Consider the following 19,192-nt stretch of genomic DNA (forward strand, 5'->3'; position numbering starts at 1 on the left):
CATGTATTCCCAGCATTAAATTATTTCCCCACTAAGGATATTATAATTCCTTTCCTTACAGTAATAAAAAAATGAAACTATCCTCTAACAATGCTAAGTTGCTTGCTGGCCCCGGTGTCAGTAATTTTAGGAATGCTCCCGCCAGAAGCTGTAAATTATAAATATAAGGCCCGGAAAAGAGAAACATTAAAGTGTGAGGAAAAACAGCAATTAGAATTTCAAATAAATGCCATTAACTGGAGAACAACACATAGGAACTGGGGGTGTGTGTGTGGGGGGGGGGTTGTTCACTCTTGCAGGTGAGGGTGGGGGGCGGGAAGGAGCACGTGTGAATAAAGCACACTGCCCGGCGAGGAGGCACTGTCTCCGTCACCCCGAAGAAACTGGGCCCTTTCTGAGGTTGGCACCGCCTTAGAGAGTTCCGTGGGTTCCTTCACGGGTAAACAAGAAGTCAGCACTGGTAACGGTCCTGGGTAACACTTCCTCTGGAATGCAGGACATTCCGTGTGTCTGCTTCATGGCCACCGCCGGACGCGCGTGAGTCAGGCTGAGGGCTGGGGATTTGCCGGGGCTGCCGGTGGGACCCCTGAAGGCAGGGGCAGGCCTGTGAGGTGGGGCCGTGCTGTGCATCCTTCTCTCTCAGCTCACCTTGTACGAAGAGCCATAGGTGATTTCTTTCCCTCAAAACAGCCCACCTGAAGAGTGAGGCTAAAGGTCAAAGCTTGCCAGAATAGTAAGCGGGGCTGCAGACTGGAAACCTGAATCCTCTTTGTCTGGTCATGCTGTCATAAAATACTAGTAGCTAATTAAGGGCTTGTTACAGTGCCTTATTACAGTCAATATCTTCATTTAATTTTCATGGTAAGTATATGAAAGACCCCATTTTATAGATGAGGAAACCAAGAAGTCAAAAAAAATTTTTTTTAGCTTGAATTTGTTATAGGTCATGAAGGATAGAGCAGAGACTCAAACCAGGTCTTGCTCCAGAGTTTATGGTCTTAATTATTGTGTTTTGGAAGCAGACAAAAGAAAGTGCATAAAATAAGATTAAATGGCAATTCAAAATAGAAGAGAACTACTTGGATCTGGATTTTTTTTTTTCCTTTTAAATAAACCTCTTCATATTATTTTGGGGCATATTCATTTTACAAAGAAGGCTAAGTTGAATATGTTGTTAATTTGTTTCAAATAGTTCATCTTAGGAGTGTCTCACTTCTGAATTGTCTGTGGATTGAACAGATCTAAGGCTTGGCACTCTGGGCTGTAAGGAAGAACCCACTCTGCTGCCAGGTCCTCCACCTCATGGGTCTGTCCCCTCAGGGAGCAATTTAAAGTAAAAAGTACAAGAGAGATATCCAGTCCAGTCCAAACTGCACCATTTCATGATAGGATTACATACGGAAAGAAAACGAATGATTCCATGAGCGAATAAATAAAAAGCACCAAATGAGTGTGAAAAAGCAGATGTGACGGCGGTTTGTAGGAGAGAGAGGTTTTGCTGCAGCTCTGGAGGTCACGAAAGAGAGCGAAGTGAGACAGTTAAGAGAGAAGGTTCTGGGAGGCACAGATCTGTGTGTGAAACCTTGGGCACGCTATCTGACCTCACTCGGTCCAGGTTCCTCATCTGTAAAACGGGAAGTTGGGGATTGAATAACAGATGTAAAATGTTTAGCATGATCCTCTGCTTATTCTTCTTATAATATAATCGTCTGTTTGTCCGACAGTCTCCTCCCTCAGGCTGTGACATCTTCAAAAACTAGATTTATGTCCTGTTTTCCTGTGTCTCTCAGCCTTTGATGCAGTGCTTAAGCTTCTCCCCATTCCTGACATTTCTTTCTATGTGAAGGATATTCCATTATCAGATCACTCCTGGTCTCTGTCGGCCCCTGACACATTCCCCACTAGGAGAAGTGAGCGGCTTCCCCGATTGGCGTGTCAGGGAGGGCTTACCGTCTGTACTCCTCACATCCTCTCGGGGGTGAAGTTTCTACGGGGAGCAAGCAGCCTCTTCTGCTCTTCCTTGCCCTGTGCTGGTGCCGCCATGACTGGGTGGGCAGGTGACCTAATTCTGGGGTCCAGTAATATGAGGCTCATTTCCACACAGATACTGAGGGGTGAAGGAAGACCTAGTTGGAAAGGTAGATTGGAACCAGACAATGGAAAAGAGCTTGTTGTACACTTGTCATGGCATGACATGTGGGCAGATTCCTTAAAACACATTGATAATGATAAAGAATGGAAAGCGTCTACATGAGTGAGTCCCAGATCATACTTGTTTTCCTTTTTGGTGTTTGGATATTTTTGTTGTGTGTGTGTCAGGGTGGTATTTTGGGGGGGGGGCAGTATTTTGATTGGTTGAAAGGATGAGGATGAGGTATTAATATTTTAAATTTTGTGCACATTTCCTTTTTGTCTTACGTTATTTTATACTAAGATGGTAATAAACCATTCATTTGATGCACAGACTTGCTAAGTCAGTTTTTCTCCAAGTGTGATCCAGGGACCATCTGCCTCAGAATTACCTGGAGGGCTTTAGAATACAAATTTCTATGCCTCACTTTAAATCTGACAAACCAGAATCCCTGGGGATGGGGCCTTGGAATATGATTTTAATGTTCTCCCCAGGTGATTTTTATGCACATTGTCCTAAGGGCAGCACTTGCCAACAGACAAGTGAATTCAATTTAAATGGACCTAGAAAAGGAAATTCTGTTTGTGTGTGTGTGTGTGTGCAGTTCTTGCTAAATCAGATAACTGACCATTCTGATTACTGCCCTGGGTCCTCTTCCCCTATAGACCAGAGCAGCCCTGTTTCCTCAGCCAAGGATATCATGAAAAGCCCAGCTGGGCCTCTTGTCTGTATGTCTTTCTGGTAGATCTTATGAACAAACCCTGGAAAAAAAAAAACAATAGTTTTAAAACCTCTAAAAATTTAGAGACAAACACATACTTTTAAAAGAGCAAGAAGAGCCCTTACAATTCTCCCAGAGACTCACAGCTACATCTGGTTTTCCTCTCCTGGTTCTAAGTGACTGGAGGTAACAGACGGGACGTTCAACCCCGAGGAACATTCTTAGGTCCGGACTGCAAGCTGTGTCCCACCACACTGCCCTCCAGTCTGCAGGTGTGGGAGATGCTCTGCTCAGGCCTGCTTTGTGTCTCTTTCTAGATCATGCAACAGATGAGTGACCACCGCTACGACAAACTCACTGTGCCTGACGACACGGCCGCAAACTGTATATACCTAAATATCCCCAGCAAAGGCCACGTCTTGCTGCACCGAACCCCAGAAGAGTATCCAGAAAGTGCAAAGGTAAAAAGCCGTCCTTCCTACCACAGCGGCTGGGCAGGCCTCCCTGGCAGCCTTGCTGCCTAGGGACTTTTTCCATGATGGAGTGACAACAGGGACTTCTTCCATTGGTCACTAATGCATGCACAGTAATTGAGATGATCATGCCTGGTGTTCAGAGCTTTTCAAATAAATGCTTGGATCTTCCAAGACTGTGCTCCAGCTCTGATATAAAGTACTTCCTCCCACTCACATGCTCATTAGGCATGGAGACCTACAATTAGGTGGTCAACTGTGTCATTGTTTTCTGACAAAGCTAAGCTGCCCCTCATCAGAGGGTCATTTATTTCTTAAGGCAGAGAAGAATGAATGAGCCAAAGAGGTGGGTGCTCACTGTCAGGGCTGCAAAAAGCAGGGGCTGCCCATCCTGGGCAGCAAAGGATTAAAAGGATAGAGCAAGAAAAAACAGAAATAGAGCACACTTGGAATCAGCCAACTGGTCAACTGGTCCCTCTGAGTAACCCTGTATTTGTGTTCCAACAAGGGAATTGCCCCTGGATATGGAATTCTTTCCAGGTCTGAGAAAATCTCCCCGGTCTTTCAGAGCACCCTGCCAGTCTCATTTGTACACTTTAGTCATTTCAATTTAATCATACCAAGCAGATAGAAGAGTGCTCAGCCGTAAATCCTTCAAGTGTCCATCTTTTTCAGGCATTTCAGCATCTTCATCTCTGCCAAGAGGAACAGGATATTTTTACTAAGCATTACAGAGGAGGCTTTTAGTAGCCATTGATTTTTTTTTAACATCTTAAGCTTTAAAATTTTTAGAAAATATTTTATACCACCTTTTAAAAAATAATTTTGTTTGGTTTGGGGGGGGCAGGTAGGAAATTAAGTTTTTTTTTTTTTAGTTACTTTTTTTAATGGAGGTACTGGGGATTGAACCCAGGACCTCATGAATGCTAAGGATGCACCCCACCACTGAGCTATACCCTCCCCCCATGCCCCCTTTCAAATATGCAGTACTGTATAATTACTAGGTTTACCCTCATAATCAGGTTCCCCCTTAGCAGATAAAAAGAGGGAAGGGATGGGGATAAATAAATAATTTATTTGCATTTACGTGGCTGAAACTCAGAACCGGAAGAAAATATAGGGCTCCTGACCCCAGCCTGGGGCTTCACCAGCTCTCAGATAAATAGTGGGTCTCATACTTTAATGTGCATCGGCGTTGTTAAAAACACAGGTTCCTGGACCCCGACACTAGTAAGCACCCGGGTCACAGCACTCACTTGGAGAAACGCAGCTCTGGATTGTTCATGGCTCCTCATCCACATCAGGCATCTGATAAGCAGATGATCAACAACTGCTTCTGGAGTTCCGCCCTGGGTCTATCACCAGAAACCGCAGCATCCCTGTTTACTGAGGGCTTCTCCTGCGCCAGGCACGCCCCATGCATTGTCTTACTCACTCCCTACAGCAGCCCTAGCAGGGTGCAATTATTCCAGTCTTACACGTAATCCCAAGGGGACGGTCACTTGACCGAACGCACACTTGAAGCAGCAGGTTGACAGACCTGGGGCTGGAACCCAACTACATGTGGTGCCAGCACTCTTAATTAACCCCTGTCTTGGATTTTCAGGAACAAAGTACATCCTGCAGAAGCGTGGTAAATTATTTGTAGGCAGTATGTTTTCAAGTCATTTTGTTTTTTCAAAAAAAAAAATGTGCTTTGTTTTATCATCAGAGAAAAATCTGTGGACTGTTAATTTGAAGGTTTGACACATGCTTTCTTTTTTATCAGTGTCAAAAGATGCTGTAAAATTCACACCTGCCATTTAAAAGCAGTTTGACCTGAAATTCTTCATTTCAATTATATTTTGTCAAGTTTTTCCAGTGGTGGTGTTAAGGAGAGAAACATGAAAGTAGAGCTGGGAGGGTTTTAAAGTGTGGAGAGAGAGTAATACTCAGACTGAAAACACGGCCACCGGCTTTCACGTATCAATCTAGCAATGACAACTGCAGAGCCAAGGCATTTCTAGAAATGACCACATTTCTGACACATCTTTGGCTTTGAGGTTAAAGCTTAGAACTAGCGGTTAACCAAGACTGCTGGATCTATGGGTATCGCTGTGGGCATGTGTGTGGTCTCGATTACATGCATATCTTGGGGTTGAATGGGTGAAAAGCCTAAACTCACGAGCCAAAAAATTCTCCTGGACCCCAGGTGGAGGGGGCGGGGCGGGGACGGGGCTGGGGGCGGGGCTGGGGCGCGGCAGGGGCAGGGCAGACAGAGGCAGGAATATCAATCCTTCTCTCCTTTTCCTTGATTCCTTCTGTAGGTTTATGAAAAGCTGAAGGACCATATGCTGATCCCCGTGAGCAATTCTGAACTGGAAAAGGTGGACGGGCTGCTTACCTGCTGCTCGATTTTTATTAACAAGAAGGCAGACTCCTGAGCCGCTGCCCCTCCCTGGTAGCCGGCAATCCTGCACTCATAAGGCCGATAACTGTACCCACTCCTATCGTTCTCATTGACAATCTCCTAGGCCACTGTGCTACTAACTCTGGTTCACAATTCTAGTTTGATTGCTTCGTTCTGCACCTCCCCCACCCCCCACTCCCCTCGCGGTGGTACCTAAACTGTGGATTTGCTAAATGAATTAAGCAATCTAGAAAATCTGGAGCTACTGAATAACTGAAATGGGATTAATAATAGTAAACGCTGAAGAATGTCTTCTTGATCAGTCAGATAAGCTGGGGGTGATTTTCTGCAGACCACTAATCATCTTTGGTTCCTGTGAAATTCCCTGGTCCATGGACCCTCCCCTTTTCCCTCTTTTTTTCTTCTGAAGTCTGAAACTTTCCCACATCCCACATCTCTCACAGTCACCTTGACCTTGGGTAGAATCTGGGGTCTTGCCTTCCGCATACCTTCCCGCAGGTCGACCCTGCCTGCCATCAGTCTTCTCGGCCTCCTGGCTACATCTTCTGCCACCACCACCACCCTCCCCCAGAGAGTCAAACAGACCCCTCAGCAGAACCATGACTAAACTCAGAACGGCCGTTGATGGGAGAACTAATTGCACAGAGGCTCATCTTGAGGGGGTTCGCCCCAGGGATGGAAACTGCACAAGCAGTCAGGCACCATACCTAAGAAGGTGAATTCAGCACCGGATGGTTGCTGGGGGACTGTAGATCCGGAAACTGGGAAACACCCCATGAGCACAACACTTCAGAGAGTCTTTAAGTCACATTCCATGAATGTTTGCTTCATTACTGGCCATACACAGACCTTGGGGAATAGTCTTTATTTTTTTCTTTCAACTCACTTCCATTTCCCCTCATTGTGACTCACCCTACGTCCACCTTTCTACCTTCTGCAAGTTTCCTGATCTACACAGTTATTTCTTTCAAGCAAGACATCGCATCTAAAAATGACTATTGGTGTCCTGCCCGTTCAGGAAGTGATAGGCTTGGTGCTTGAAACCAACCGCAGACAATGGACAATTCTCTGAAATATCCATGAATCTTTACAGTGGAATTCAATTAAAACTTCTTTCCTTTCTAGTCATCAAATTACACAACCTTAAATTGACACAAATCTCTTAACAAAGAACAATACCGCAGAGAAGGGAGAGGTGGCTGTCTTCTAAACCTGAAAGAATCAGCCTTTTAGCTGGCCAGGGACATGGCACTTCCCAAGGAATGGTGACTGATCCAGGCATGTTATCAAACTTCCCAATCATCTCCACCTTTCCTGTGTTGCCTATGGCTTGTTGTTTAAGATGAAGAATCAGGGAGATTAAGAAATGTTACTTGCAGTCTTGCTCTGCTCACCTACGTGTTTGTAATCAAACCTTCCTTATGTTTGGTGACCAAGAGAGAACACCTTCACTCATTTCATCTCCCCCCAAGCATATGGAAGTGATCAACCTCTGAGCAAACCAAGACGTCCTTAACCACTATCTTTTCTATTTGTTTGATGATTTTATGTCAGAATTTGAAGAAATTCCTTCTCCTCCTTCTCTTTCTTTTTGCTTGACTTTAAAATTCATATCACATGCAGACATCTAATTTTATGCGCCCTATGACTGAGACATACCTTGGTCACTCTCATAGTTCCAACCCTCTCACCATGGGAGAATAGGGAATAGTATGTTTATGCCAGAGAGAGAATGACTGTTGCCCACACGCCCAAGTTAATAAAGAAAAAATGTCCTCCGCAGTTATGGCTGCCCTTTTGGGTTAAATTCTGCCCTATGCTGGCAGAAGCAGAAATCCTCCCTGTGAGAGTTCAGCATCTCAAAAACAACCACAGGAGAACTGTATTTTAGGCTTAATGGCCGTCTTTAGGCACATACTTTTCAATATCTTGATTGCACTCATTCTCAGTTAAAGAACTGTTCTCTATTATGTTTAGTTAGTTGCAAATGAGTAGACTTCCCTTTTGAACAACTTGTTCTACAGAAGGCTGTTTTTTCACTCTTCCTTTCCTTTCCTTCTTTCTATCTTTCCTTCCCTGTGTCTCAAGAAATCACTTAGAATCTATGTGCCTCTTCTGCAGACTCTTACTCTGCACTGCTGTGTCACCGACAAGGCTGGCTTCTTTGGGCTCTCTCTGTGATATGATCATGTGAAAACCTAAAATATCTGCAGCAGAGTAGTGGTATTTCTTCGATGTACTCATCAGCATAATGTGATCTTTGAAGAGGAAAGATGTTACCCCGTTACATAGGCTCCCCTCTTGTCTGTTGTGACTTACAAGGATAAACTAACAGAAACTACTGTTTGACATTATAAAGACATTAGACATTGTATTTAAATACGTAAACTTGAGTCGGAATTAGTTGGTCAGTAAGATTCAACTTAATAAGGACAATACAGAAAGAGTACATGCTTTAACATGATTTCAGCTGTGATGGATTGCTATAGAAATCAGCGGGCAGATCGCTCTACTGCGTATTGATTGCTCTTTTAAGCTACAGTGAACAGATTACTAAGGCCATCTCTTCATCTCAAAGGGGGGAAATAGTCTAGATGAGCAATGTGACTTATATAGAGTTGCATGTTAGACTTTGCAATTAGTTACGCTTTAACATTCTACAGACATGATTTCCACATGGTGTTAGATTCGTGCATTTTTATCTTACCAGCCATCTTGTTGCAGCCAGTGTATGGTTATCCACTCCACGTGCCAAAACCAGTAATGCCTTCCACGGCCTCTTAGTCCAGAGAAGTTCCGCACTGATTTTAGTCTCTTGCTGTCCTGTTCCTACAAGTATACCAATCATGATGGAATAAAGTGTGAGTTGTACTGTGATCAACAGCGTATGTCTCTTTTTTGGCAACAGAAACTGCTGTGGTGAATGAAGTCACCATTTCCTTGCTAGCAGAGAAATGGCAAATTTTTTCTCTTGTTCTTTAAGCTATAGAATCAGAAATACTGTACCTATAAGTCAACTGTCATTAAAAGCCTGTATTCAAATGATAATCCAAGGATTCTTCATACTTCTAGCACTTACAAAGTGTGCATATTATCCATGCGTGGTCAGGAGATCTTGATTTCACACGTACCCCTCCTCAAAAGGGCATCCTTGTTCCCTTCACGCCTGTCTTCAGCACATTATAGTATCATCTTGGTTATGGAGACAGTTGAGCAATTTTTCCCTCTGCTCATGCAAGAGTTTAGTTTTTGTTTGTTTATTTTACAGGAAATTTACTTTACTTTTAGGAAATTTGAAGATTTTTTTTCTAATGAGGCTTTTTATTTCCAACGGTTTTTTTTTTTCAAACTAAGGTAGCTTTACTGTTCTCTTTTTCTGATGGTAAAAATCATAACTGCTCGCTGTAAAAATAAAAATCAAAACCTATCAAAAAGAAACCATAAAAACAAAAGGAAAGGGAAAAAATTACCCCAAATGTTATCACTGATAGATAGCCACTGTTAACATTTTGAAGACTATCCTCATGTCTAGGAATAGGTCCAGATATAAGCATGGACTAATTTTACATAATCATATGCTATTCTGTAGCCTGCTTCCTTCACTTAGCAATTATATCATGGCCATCTCCCCACGTCAGAGAAATACAGATCTACATCGTCGATTTTAACAGCCCTGAATATTCCATGATATGGTTGTCACAGAGGCTCTGTCTAATTTTACAGAGTGTTCCATCACAGATGTTAGGTATGCCCACATTCCTAGGAGCCAGGGGTCTTTTAAGCTATCAAAAATGCACTGCTTAAACCTATAATGAAGAAGAATATGAAAACAAACATATGTATGTATATGTATGATGGAAACATCATGCTGTGCACCAGAAATTGACACATTGTAACTGACTGTACTTCAATTAAAAAAAAAATACTGTTTATAAGCTTTCATACACCCCTAGAGTTAGCTCAATCTGTAGTCTTCTTATCATCACTGAAGGGTATATGCAAAAGCCCACCAGAAGCACGGACCACTACTAAAGCTCCTCGGAGAGGCCATTGATTTAATCCACCATGGTTGACGTTGCATCGGTTAGTCCTCCATTATTTCCCCTGGCAGTGGTATGGCAGTGAAGCTAACAGCCACCCTTGCAAGCCTGCCCTGGGCCCCCCAGTGGAAATGGAACCCTCCACCCAAGTCTCAGAGTACAGTGCTGCCCTCAGAGGACAAAGGGAGACACTTTTTAAAGGAAGAGTTGGCAGGGGTTCCCTGACTGGTCTTCCTCCCAGCCTTGCAGAAGAATGGAGGAAGGTAAGAATGAGAAAAATCCCCTCACCACAAGCTGCAGACTCTGGAAGTGGGAATCTGCTGAATGCAGAATGCTGGTCCACAGAGTTTTAGACAAGTGAGTGCATGTTTAACAAGTGCCCACACTCTGCCAGGTTCCCGGGTGCAGCTCTGGTCTTTCGGGAGCTGACAGTCGGAGAGGGGCAGGGACAGAAGACAACATCAGTGCACAGATGATCTGACACAACAAAAGGTAAGTAAGGTCAGAACCAAACAGAACGGTGCTGAGGTGGTTCCCAAGTAGAGGAGAGCAGACGGAGGAATCAGGGTTTAATCTGGGCTTGAAAGGTCAGCTCTGGCTTCAGTGAGCCAAGATGGGGGCCTGGCAGCAGCATGAGCAAAGCCGCGAAGGTGGGAGAGCACAGTGTGCACTTCAGAAGCACCTACTGCGCGCCAGTTAACCTGGCGAGGCCCTGGGAAGACAGTGGTGCCTGGCCCTGCTTTCCTGGAATTTATATCCGAATAGGAAGGCAAACATTAAACAAGTTACAACAAGTGTGATAAAGGTTATGAAAGGAGATGGGGCGCTGAGAGCATTTGGTAGAGGCGAGCCAGTGGATTTGACAACTGTAAGAGTACAGTGAAACCATGTAGGTGGGAGTGTCGAGGGCCGTGGGCACTGGGACTGAATGCGACCTTCTGTTAGTGTCCCCTGGAGACTTCTGGGTCAGGAAGTGATAATCCTGGAGCTTGACATGACAGCCTTGTCTAGGGTGAATAGGAACTGAGACTGGTGTTTTTCTAAACTTAATCTCCCCAAATTTAATTTGTCATTGTCACATCTCATCTCATCACCAAAATGGAACCCGAGAGCTGGACAATTAACTCTCTATTTTCTCTCCTGAGAAACAGATGAATAGCACCTTCCCCTCCCAACTCCAAAGGGACATTTTCTATGCGAATGAGATAAAATGACCGAGGGGTTCTTTGGAAGAAGGGTATAATGTAAGTATCATTATCATCATCATTATCCTCATTAACTCCTATCACAGCAAGTCTGGAGCCCATCAAAATGTCACCTGCTATTTGAAACATCAATCACTTTCTCCAGAAATAACTCAGGATTTTCATCTTTGATACCTGTAAGCTGTCCTGACAGCTTCCGTGGTGAATTCATGGGTTTCCTTGGTACCTGACAAGGCTGCTCCGAAGACATACTTGCGTTAGGGAACTGTTGGCAAATCGGAATGTTCCTCATCTCCTTCCCCCTCCAAACACTCATTTCTAACTCAGTGAAAGCTGGACCACTTATAGCACAAGATAACTGGGGTTATCAGGTTTTCAGGGGAATGTGTGAGTGCCAAATATGTTACTGTCACTATAAATAAATAAAAGATTCGAGCTGGTATGCCCCCTAACCGCTTGGTAAAATCTAGCCTGGGCTGGCTTGTGATATAAATGACTAAAAGCGGTAATGCATCCCTAGGTCTTGGAAAGCCCCCTCTATTTATAAATAGAAAGGTTAGTAATTTGGCTGTGAAGACAAAGAAAGAGCTTAGGTGAATTAGCACAGACCTATGAAGGCAGTCTGCTTTTTCCTATGCTTACACTTTTTTAAAATAGTTTTTTCAAGTTCCTGCTCATGGACAAGGAAACATTGATAAGACAGGGCTTTGGGGCAGAACTCAGAGGACAACTGCCCAAGATTAAGCTAGGAAACTGTGTGCTATGTGTCAAAATTTCCCACTCTCCCATCAGGGTACAAGACTGCCTATTTCAAACTCTGCCTTTTGCACACTGATGCAGAAAAGTTCAGGAACCAAACAAGGTCTGACTCCAAGCAACAGTTCAGCTATATAGAAATGTTAGGTCTTCTACCTCAGAAAGAGCTTGTGGAATAAACAGATTCATGGCCATGGATCCAACAGAGGCTTAAAATTCCAGGGCAGGATAGGAACAAAGTCATCTGTTTTGTTTACATGGGACCCAGATGAGCATATGAGGTTCCCCTAGAGTTAATATTAGGACCGCAACCTGGGGCTTTCTCTCTTTCTGAGCTTAACATTAATTGAGGGAGACACTGTTACCATGGCAAGATGGCAATAAAGAATCTATCTGATAGGAAATAGAATCCACCCCAACTTAGATTGAATAGAGATTTTAATGAAGGTATGTTTCAAGGACGTTCAGTGTACAAACAAAGGATGGTGGGTGAAACACCCAGAAACCAGCTGTCAGCAGCCCCCCAGGTCCAGCAGGACAAGGACAGGAAATCACACCACTGGACCTGGGACAGAAGAGGCAGGGTCACAGCTCCAGCCACAGACCAGGTTCCAGAGCCTCTCTCTTCTAACTCTCTGATCGGCTGGTGATCCCCATTGACTGAACACACTTGCAGGATGGCTAGTGAGGGGGACCAGGTGATGCCCCCAGCAGGTCCCAGCCTCCTGGGACTTGGAGCTGGCAAAGAAGGGCAGAGAAAGGATCTGGAGAGAGTCAAAGATGGTCAGCACCCTGTCACTCTGAAATGGGCTCTCAGCCCTTTGGAGAGTGGCCATCACCAGCTCTGTCTCTCAAGGTTGGCATTTAAGTGCTATTTCTTAGCAAATTCCTTAGGCACATGACAGTTCTGTGGTCTGGTTCTCTCTCTCTCTCTCTCAATATCAGAAAACGATTGGAGCAGACTCAGCAGTACAACACGAGTCCGCACCGCCTGAGGGTGAGGGAACATCACATTCCAGACCCATGAGTGCTGGACCTCTTTAGTAAGCACTCTGTTAGTGCTAAAATTAGTGCAGTCCCTTGGGCACCTGGTGTCCAGAAACAGCTAGTTGCCTTTTTACCGCATGCCCATGGCCTGCTGGTGACATAAAGTTGTTTAGGATCCCAAAGAACCTATCTTCTGCCTCCCCACTTTGTTTGCACATACAGCCGGCCTTGTGAGGCGTGAGCTGTCTTGTCTTCACGTGGGGATGTTGTTCATGGGGATAGTATTCAATCTAAACTAATAGTAGTGAGTTCCCCATTGTTGGGGGTATTCAAGCCGAGACCAAAGGACCACATCCAAGCGTGCTTGTCCAGATCGCTCTATCCAGTAAAAATCTGATGGAGGCAACATCCAACATCCTTCACCACCTGGAATTCCATGATTAGGTATTTGTACCATTCTGATCCTGAGTGACTTTCTTTTGCCCTCTGACCCCCACTCCCTCAGTCTACCTAATATATAAGCATTGTCCTCATCTATTAAGTAATAGTAATAAGGGTTCCACTTCCAGAAGGGCAGCATGAGGAGATCCGTGGACCGGCTCTCCTGCAAAACCGACGAAAAAAATTTTTTAAGAAACTATCAAGAAAGTTAAAAGACATCTCACCAAATGGGAGACAATATGTATCTGATAAGGTATTATATCTCGACTATATAAAGAACTCTTACAACTCAATAATAAAAACATACAAATAACCCAGTTTTTAAATGGGCAAAGGATCTGAAAAGACATTTCTTTAGAGAAGCTATATAAATGGCCAATAAACAAATGAAAAAAATGTTTGACATCATTTGTCATCACAGATGTGCAAATCCAAATCCCAGTGAGAGACCACTTCATGCCCATTAGAATGGCTAGAATCAGAAAGTCAGATAATAGCAAGTACTGGCAAAGATATGGAGACTCAGAACCCTCACGCACTGCTGATGGGAATGTAAAATGCAGCCACTTTGGGAAACAATCCAGCAGTTCCTCAAATGCTTTAACACTGAGTCACCATAAGAACCAGCAATTCCACTCCTAGTAATATGTACCCAAAAGAAATGAAAGCATGTGTCCACACGAAAACTTGTACATGAATCTTTATAGCAGCTTTATTCAAAATAACCAAAGGGTAGAACAACCCAAATGTATACCAATTGATGGACAGACAAACAAAGTGTGTTATCTCCCTACAATGGAATATTATTCAGCCATTTAAAAAGAATGGAGCGCTGATACATGCTACATGATGAACCTTGAAAACATGTTAAGGTAAAGAAGCCTGTCGCAAAAGACCATATATTATATGATTCCATTTATATGAAATTCCAGGATAGGCAAACCTATAGAGACAGAAAGTAGGTTAGTGGCTGCTTAGGGCTAGGAGTGGGGGGAAGTCAAGGGAGGCAGAGGACGGCGTGGTAGCTAAAGAATCAAGTTTCTTTTTGTCATAATGAAAATGCTCTGAAATGGATTGTGGTGAAGGCTGCATGCATCTGTGAATATGCTTAAAACTACTGAATTGTACACTTTGAATGGTGAATTGCTTGGTATATGAATTATATCTCAATAAAGCTGGTTTTCTTAAGGACAGTAATAATACTCTCTGGCCTCTTTGCATCTCAGAGGGTGGTGGGGAATATGGGATGAGAAGATTTATATAAAAGTACTCAGTATCGGATGCGGTGCTGTACAAATGTAGCCTATTATACCCATGAATGGGATTAATCAGCTTTTCACCAGCACCTGTCCGTACAGAACTCACAAGCTGCCATTCCCAAAGCTACCTTAGCCCCCAATTAGAGCTCCCTTTCTTCAATGGTTAAAACTCATTGACAGCCCAGCCCTTGAAATAGTGCTGCATAATGATTGCTTATGGAATGCCTCTTACCATCATAGCCTTTTGAAAAGAGGAAATAACGTTTCTTTTATATGTTTTTCCTAAAACTCAACTCAAGTGTGCATAATTACCACACATACCAAGTTCCTCGTTACATCCACAACGCGGTCCCCACGGCCTGTCTAATAGTTCGGCTAACTGGTAACCAACCGTTCCTTTCCTCTCAAGGTCCCAAACCCCGCATTACCTTTCGTCCATCACTGTGCTCTTTGAGCTGGGATGAACAGCGGTCTGAATAACCAAAGGGAGATGAGATGAAATTTGCTCAAAGTGGCAAGTTTGAGAGTAATACTGAAAAAAGCTGGTTCTCGGCCAGGCGAGCCTACCAGGGCAGCTCTAACATGGCATTTTCCTGTGGGAGAAGGAGGGAGAAATCAAGTTCCCCTTTCTGCTGGGATTCGCTTGGCTTTCCCTGACCTGTCCCATCCTGCTGTCTGAATACCCCTTCCTCTTTTACCCAAAATTGTACAGCCTCGGACCCCAGCCCACCCTATTTGGCTTGGAAGCAGCTGATGCCTTCATGGTCTCTTTCTAACATTTTAAAAACAGTGTTTAATGATAATAGCATTCTTTTCTAGCTCTATGTGCCTGGCAGGGTGCCATAAAGTGTTCCGTGTCTCTTTTCCCTTAATCTTCACCAGTACCCAAAGAAGCAGATGACAAAACTGAAGCCCCGAGAGATTCAGTCATTGGGCTAAGTCACACGGCTGGTGGGTGTGGCTCTGGGACTCAAACTCCCCTCTCTGTCTGGGCAGCATGGCCCTAGCTCTTCAGCAGTATTCTATGCTGCACGTGGAAAACAGGTCCCCTGGGAATATTTCAAAATGATCACAGACCAAGGCATTTTCAGAATGTAAAAAATGTCCTTACCTCTGCTTTTTCGTATTAATGTAGATCCGGGAGTGTGTGTTTCCCTCTTTCCCAGAGGTATCCCTTTGGTAGAGCCTCAAAAACAAAGGAAATCTGGACTTCTCTGCTGACCGCAGATTTTGCAGGAAAATTGTGGGGTAACAGCGCCCTCAAGTGGTCATTCGCATTTTCTCATGAGCCCTTTTGGCGGGAAGAAGAGAGTAGAGTGAGGGGCTGCTGACTTGGCGGTCTCCGTGACACAAGTGACCCCAGGTAAACTGAACCCTCCTAGGACCTGGCTGTGGATCCGGCCTGGGCAGATTCCGTGGCCTGGACTCCCCCACCCTGGCTCAAACCAGAAATGGAGGAAATGGAAGCAAAGTCCCTGCAGGGTTGTTTAAGATACACACACACTGGTATCTGGGAGGGTCCAAAGACTTCACGGCCAGGAAACTGCCCCCCTCCCCACCCCCAGCCAGTGCTTGGCCCACGTCTGCGTTCCCTCCCGTGGAGCACTTGCTCTTTAGCTAATGATTTGTTCCTTTGCTGCAGGGGGAAAAAAAATCACCAACCCTGGGGTAGAGGGGTGGCAACACTTTAATTCTTTTTAATTACTCACACCTTTGTGTGAAATGTGTCCATCTGACACTTACGTGGTAACAGGTGCTTTAAGAGACAGGCCAGAACCTTAGGATAATGAGATCCAGGAGTAGGTGGGGATGTCAAAAAGTAGAGAACGGCAGAAGAATCAAAGAGGAGAGAAGAGGAAAAGGAAGGGGAGGGGAGAGGGGAGAGAACAGGGGGAGGGAGGGCAGGGCAGGAGGCTGGCACAGACCCGCCTGCAGTCTGACTCAATCCTCACGGCCCCAGACTTCAAAATCGTGAAGAACCCACAAGGGTGTTTTTGCTCAACACACCAGACGTTTCAATGGCTCCTACTGGACTCCCGTCACTGTCTGGTGTATAGTCTGTGTTCTCCAGAGAAACAAAATTAACAGGCTAGACAGATAGATTCTAAATAAATAGATTTTCTATAAGGAATTGGCTCACACAATCATGGAGGCTGAGAAGTCCAAGATCTGCCCACGGCAAGCTGGAGGCCCAGGCAAGCCAGTGGTGTAGTTCGTGTCCAGGGGCCTCAGAACCAGGAGCGCTGATGGTGCAGCTGCAGTCTGAGCCCAGGTCCAAGGCGGGAGAAGACCGATATCCTAGCTCAATCAGGCAGAAGGAGAGAATTCTTTCTTACTCAGCCTTTTATTGTATTCAGGCCCCCAACAGATTAGGCGAGGCCCACCCCTGTCTGCTAACTGTTCCACCAATTCAGGTTGTTAATCTCATCCAGAAATACCCTCTCAGACACACCTAGAAATAATGGTCAACCAAGCTTCTGGGCACCATGCGGCCCAGTCAAGTTGACACATAGAATTCACCGTCTCGCTTGGCAACAGCTGTCGGCAGCACTCTGCTTTTTGGTTGTTTGTGTCCAGACTGTCCTCACCTTAGACGGTAGACACTGAGGGCAGTCACAGCCCTTCCCCACATCATAGATCCAGCATCGAACACAGCACAGAGCACAGTTTCATGTTTGAAAAGTAAAACAATAGACAAACAAACAGATTTGTGCCCAATATAAAGAAAATAGAGCGTTTGTCTGATTACACACCCATGTCCTCTGCAGAGGACAGTGAGCCCTGAGGTGGGGGGTGTGCGGGTCATGGAATTCCCAGTGCTCAGCGTGGTGTAGTGGGAGCTCAGCAAATACGGGTGACTCAGGCAGGCTGGACCAGCCCATGAGAGGATGGAGCCAGCTGCCCACCTCCCTGCGGGGGCTGGCATTGCTTTTCTCTTGGAGCTGACCAAAAACCACTCACACCTCTGGTCAGAATCTGAAAGAGGCTTTTACCAACTGGTATCTTTGACTTTCTCTTCAGATTTGAGAAGCCTTTGTTTGTAAAATTCCAGGATTGCCTATTGTCGCTGTGTTACCACCACAGTTATCTAGAAACTGTCCAAACCCTGCTGGACCCCTTCAAGGGAAAGCCGGGGAGACTTTACAGTTACTGCTAAAATCACTGCTGTCTGTGAGGCACCCATGACAGCACCGTGGGCCCTTCCAGGGGAGAAGGAAAATCCTGACTTAATGGAGACTGCCACAGCCAGCAGCCTGCTGGGCTGGCATGAGATTTGCCCTAATGGGTTTCCAGAACAATTTGGAAAAGGGTGAAGAGAGCCAGTCCAACTTCATCTTTTGTGCTAGAAGTCTCTGCTGTTCAGGAAATGCAAGAAAGGGAAATCTGTTTTTTGGGGTTTCTATTGCCTTGGTTTTGCTTGAGAGAACCAGGGATGGTGGTCCCGGAGGGAGTCACAGACGTATGAGGCGCTCATCCCCTGACTCCTCAGGTGGGAGGCCAGGATCAGGGGGAACCGGACCCCAGGTGTCCATGTCTTCTGCCAACTCAAGAGGGTGTGGGATGCTGCTGGCTCAGAATCAGAATGGCTTTCAAATCCTCACTTGGGGTGTGTCAGTGGTGGCGCCAAAAGGTAGCTCGGAGGGGACTTCATCACCCATGATTCTCCCAGACCTCAAGCTACTCCAAATGATGATGATAATCTCCATTGTAATGACCAGTTGAAATGTTCTTGACCTTGTGCAGAGTATGAATATAATCTAAATCAAAATCTGGGATATTTTTGTTATACACCAACCAAGTGAACACGCTTTGCTTTTTGTGCAAACACAGCTTTAACCAGAACAGCACCCACCAACAGCCCACAGTGGGTGAACACCTGAGCCCCAAAGAGAGGCCTCAATTTGGAGACACACACACACACACACACACACACACACACACACACACACACACACACAATGGAATACCATTCAGCCGTAAAAAAGGATGAAATAATGCCATTTGCAGCAAGATGGGTGGTCCTAGAGATTATCATACTAAGTGAAGTAAGTCAGACAGAAAAAGACAAATATTATATGATATCACTTATATGTGGAATCTATAAAAAAGGATACAAATGAACTTATTTACAAAGCAGAAAAAGACTCACAAGCATAGAAAACAAATTTATGGTTACTAAAGGGGAAAGGGGGTAGGGAGGGATAAATCAGGAGTTTGGGATTAGCATATACACACTACTATATATAAAATAATTAAAGAGCAAGGTCCTACTGTACAGCACAGGAAACGAAAAAGAATATGAAAAAGAATATGGAAAGAATATATATATATATCTCCATATAACTGAATCACTATTCTATACACCGGGAACCAACATAACATTGTAAATCAACTGTACTTCAGTTGAAAAAGAAAAAAAAATAGCCTCTCTTTGGGTATCCCTGAGCCACAGCCCACACGTTAGGAAAGAGGGGGTTGGAGGATTTCAGGAGACTGACCCTGGGCTGCCGAAGGTCTGAACTGAACAAGTTCCCTAGAAACAGCAGTAAGTGGAGTTGCCTTTCTTCACTCTTCACTCCTTCATTCAGCAGACCTGTACTGAGGCTCCAGTGCGCACCAGCGCTCCGCCAAGTGTGGTGTTAGAGAGAAGCCTGCAGGGAGCAACACTGTCCCAACAAGCCTTTGGGCTGCCCCACACCCTTCTCGTGAGCACAGCCCCCGCCCACCCCCAGGCCCTCCTCAGAGAGCAAACTGTAGGGAGTGCAGCC

At 44.9% G+C, this 19,192-nt stretch overlaps 1 protein-coding gene across 1 annotated transcript in view; it reads left to right on the top strand.

Annotated features, from left to right (window-relative positions):
• Positions 1-8,612, top strand: part of DDAH1 (dimethylarginine dimethylaminohydrolase 1) — a 132,864-nt gene extending 124,252 nt beyond the window's left edge. Inside the window, exons 5-6 of the mRNA XM_074376097.1 lie at positions 3,170-3,313; positions 5,632-8,612. Of these exons, the coding sequence (XP_074232198.1) occupies positions 3,170-3,313; positions 5,632-5,748 (261 nt within the window). The 3' untranslated portion in view covers positions 5,749-8,612. The remainder of the gene's footprint in view (positions 1-3,169; positions 3,314-5,631) is intronic.
• The last annotated feature ends 10,580 nt before the right edge of the window (positions 8,613-19,192 follow it).

This window comes from Camelus bactrianus, chromosome 13 (assembly GCF_048773025.1).
Source record: "Camelus bactrianus isolate YW-2024 breed Bactrian camel chromosome 13, ASM4877302v1, whole genome shotgun sequence".
NCBI classification, from domain to species: domain Eukaryota; kingdom Metazoa; phylum Chordata; class Mammalia; order Artiodactyla; family Camelidae; genus Camelus; species Camelus bactrianus.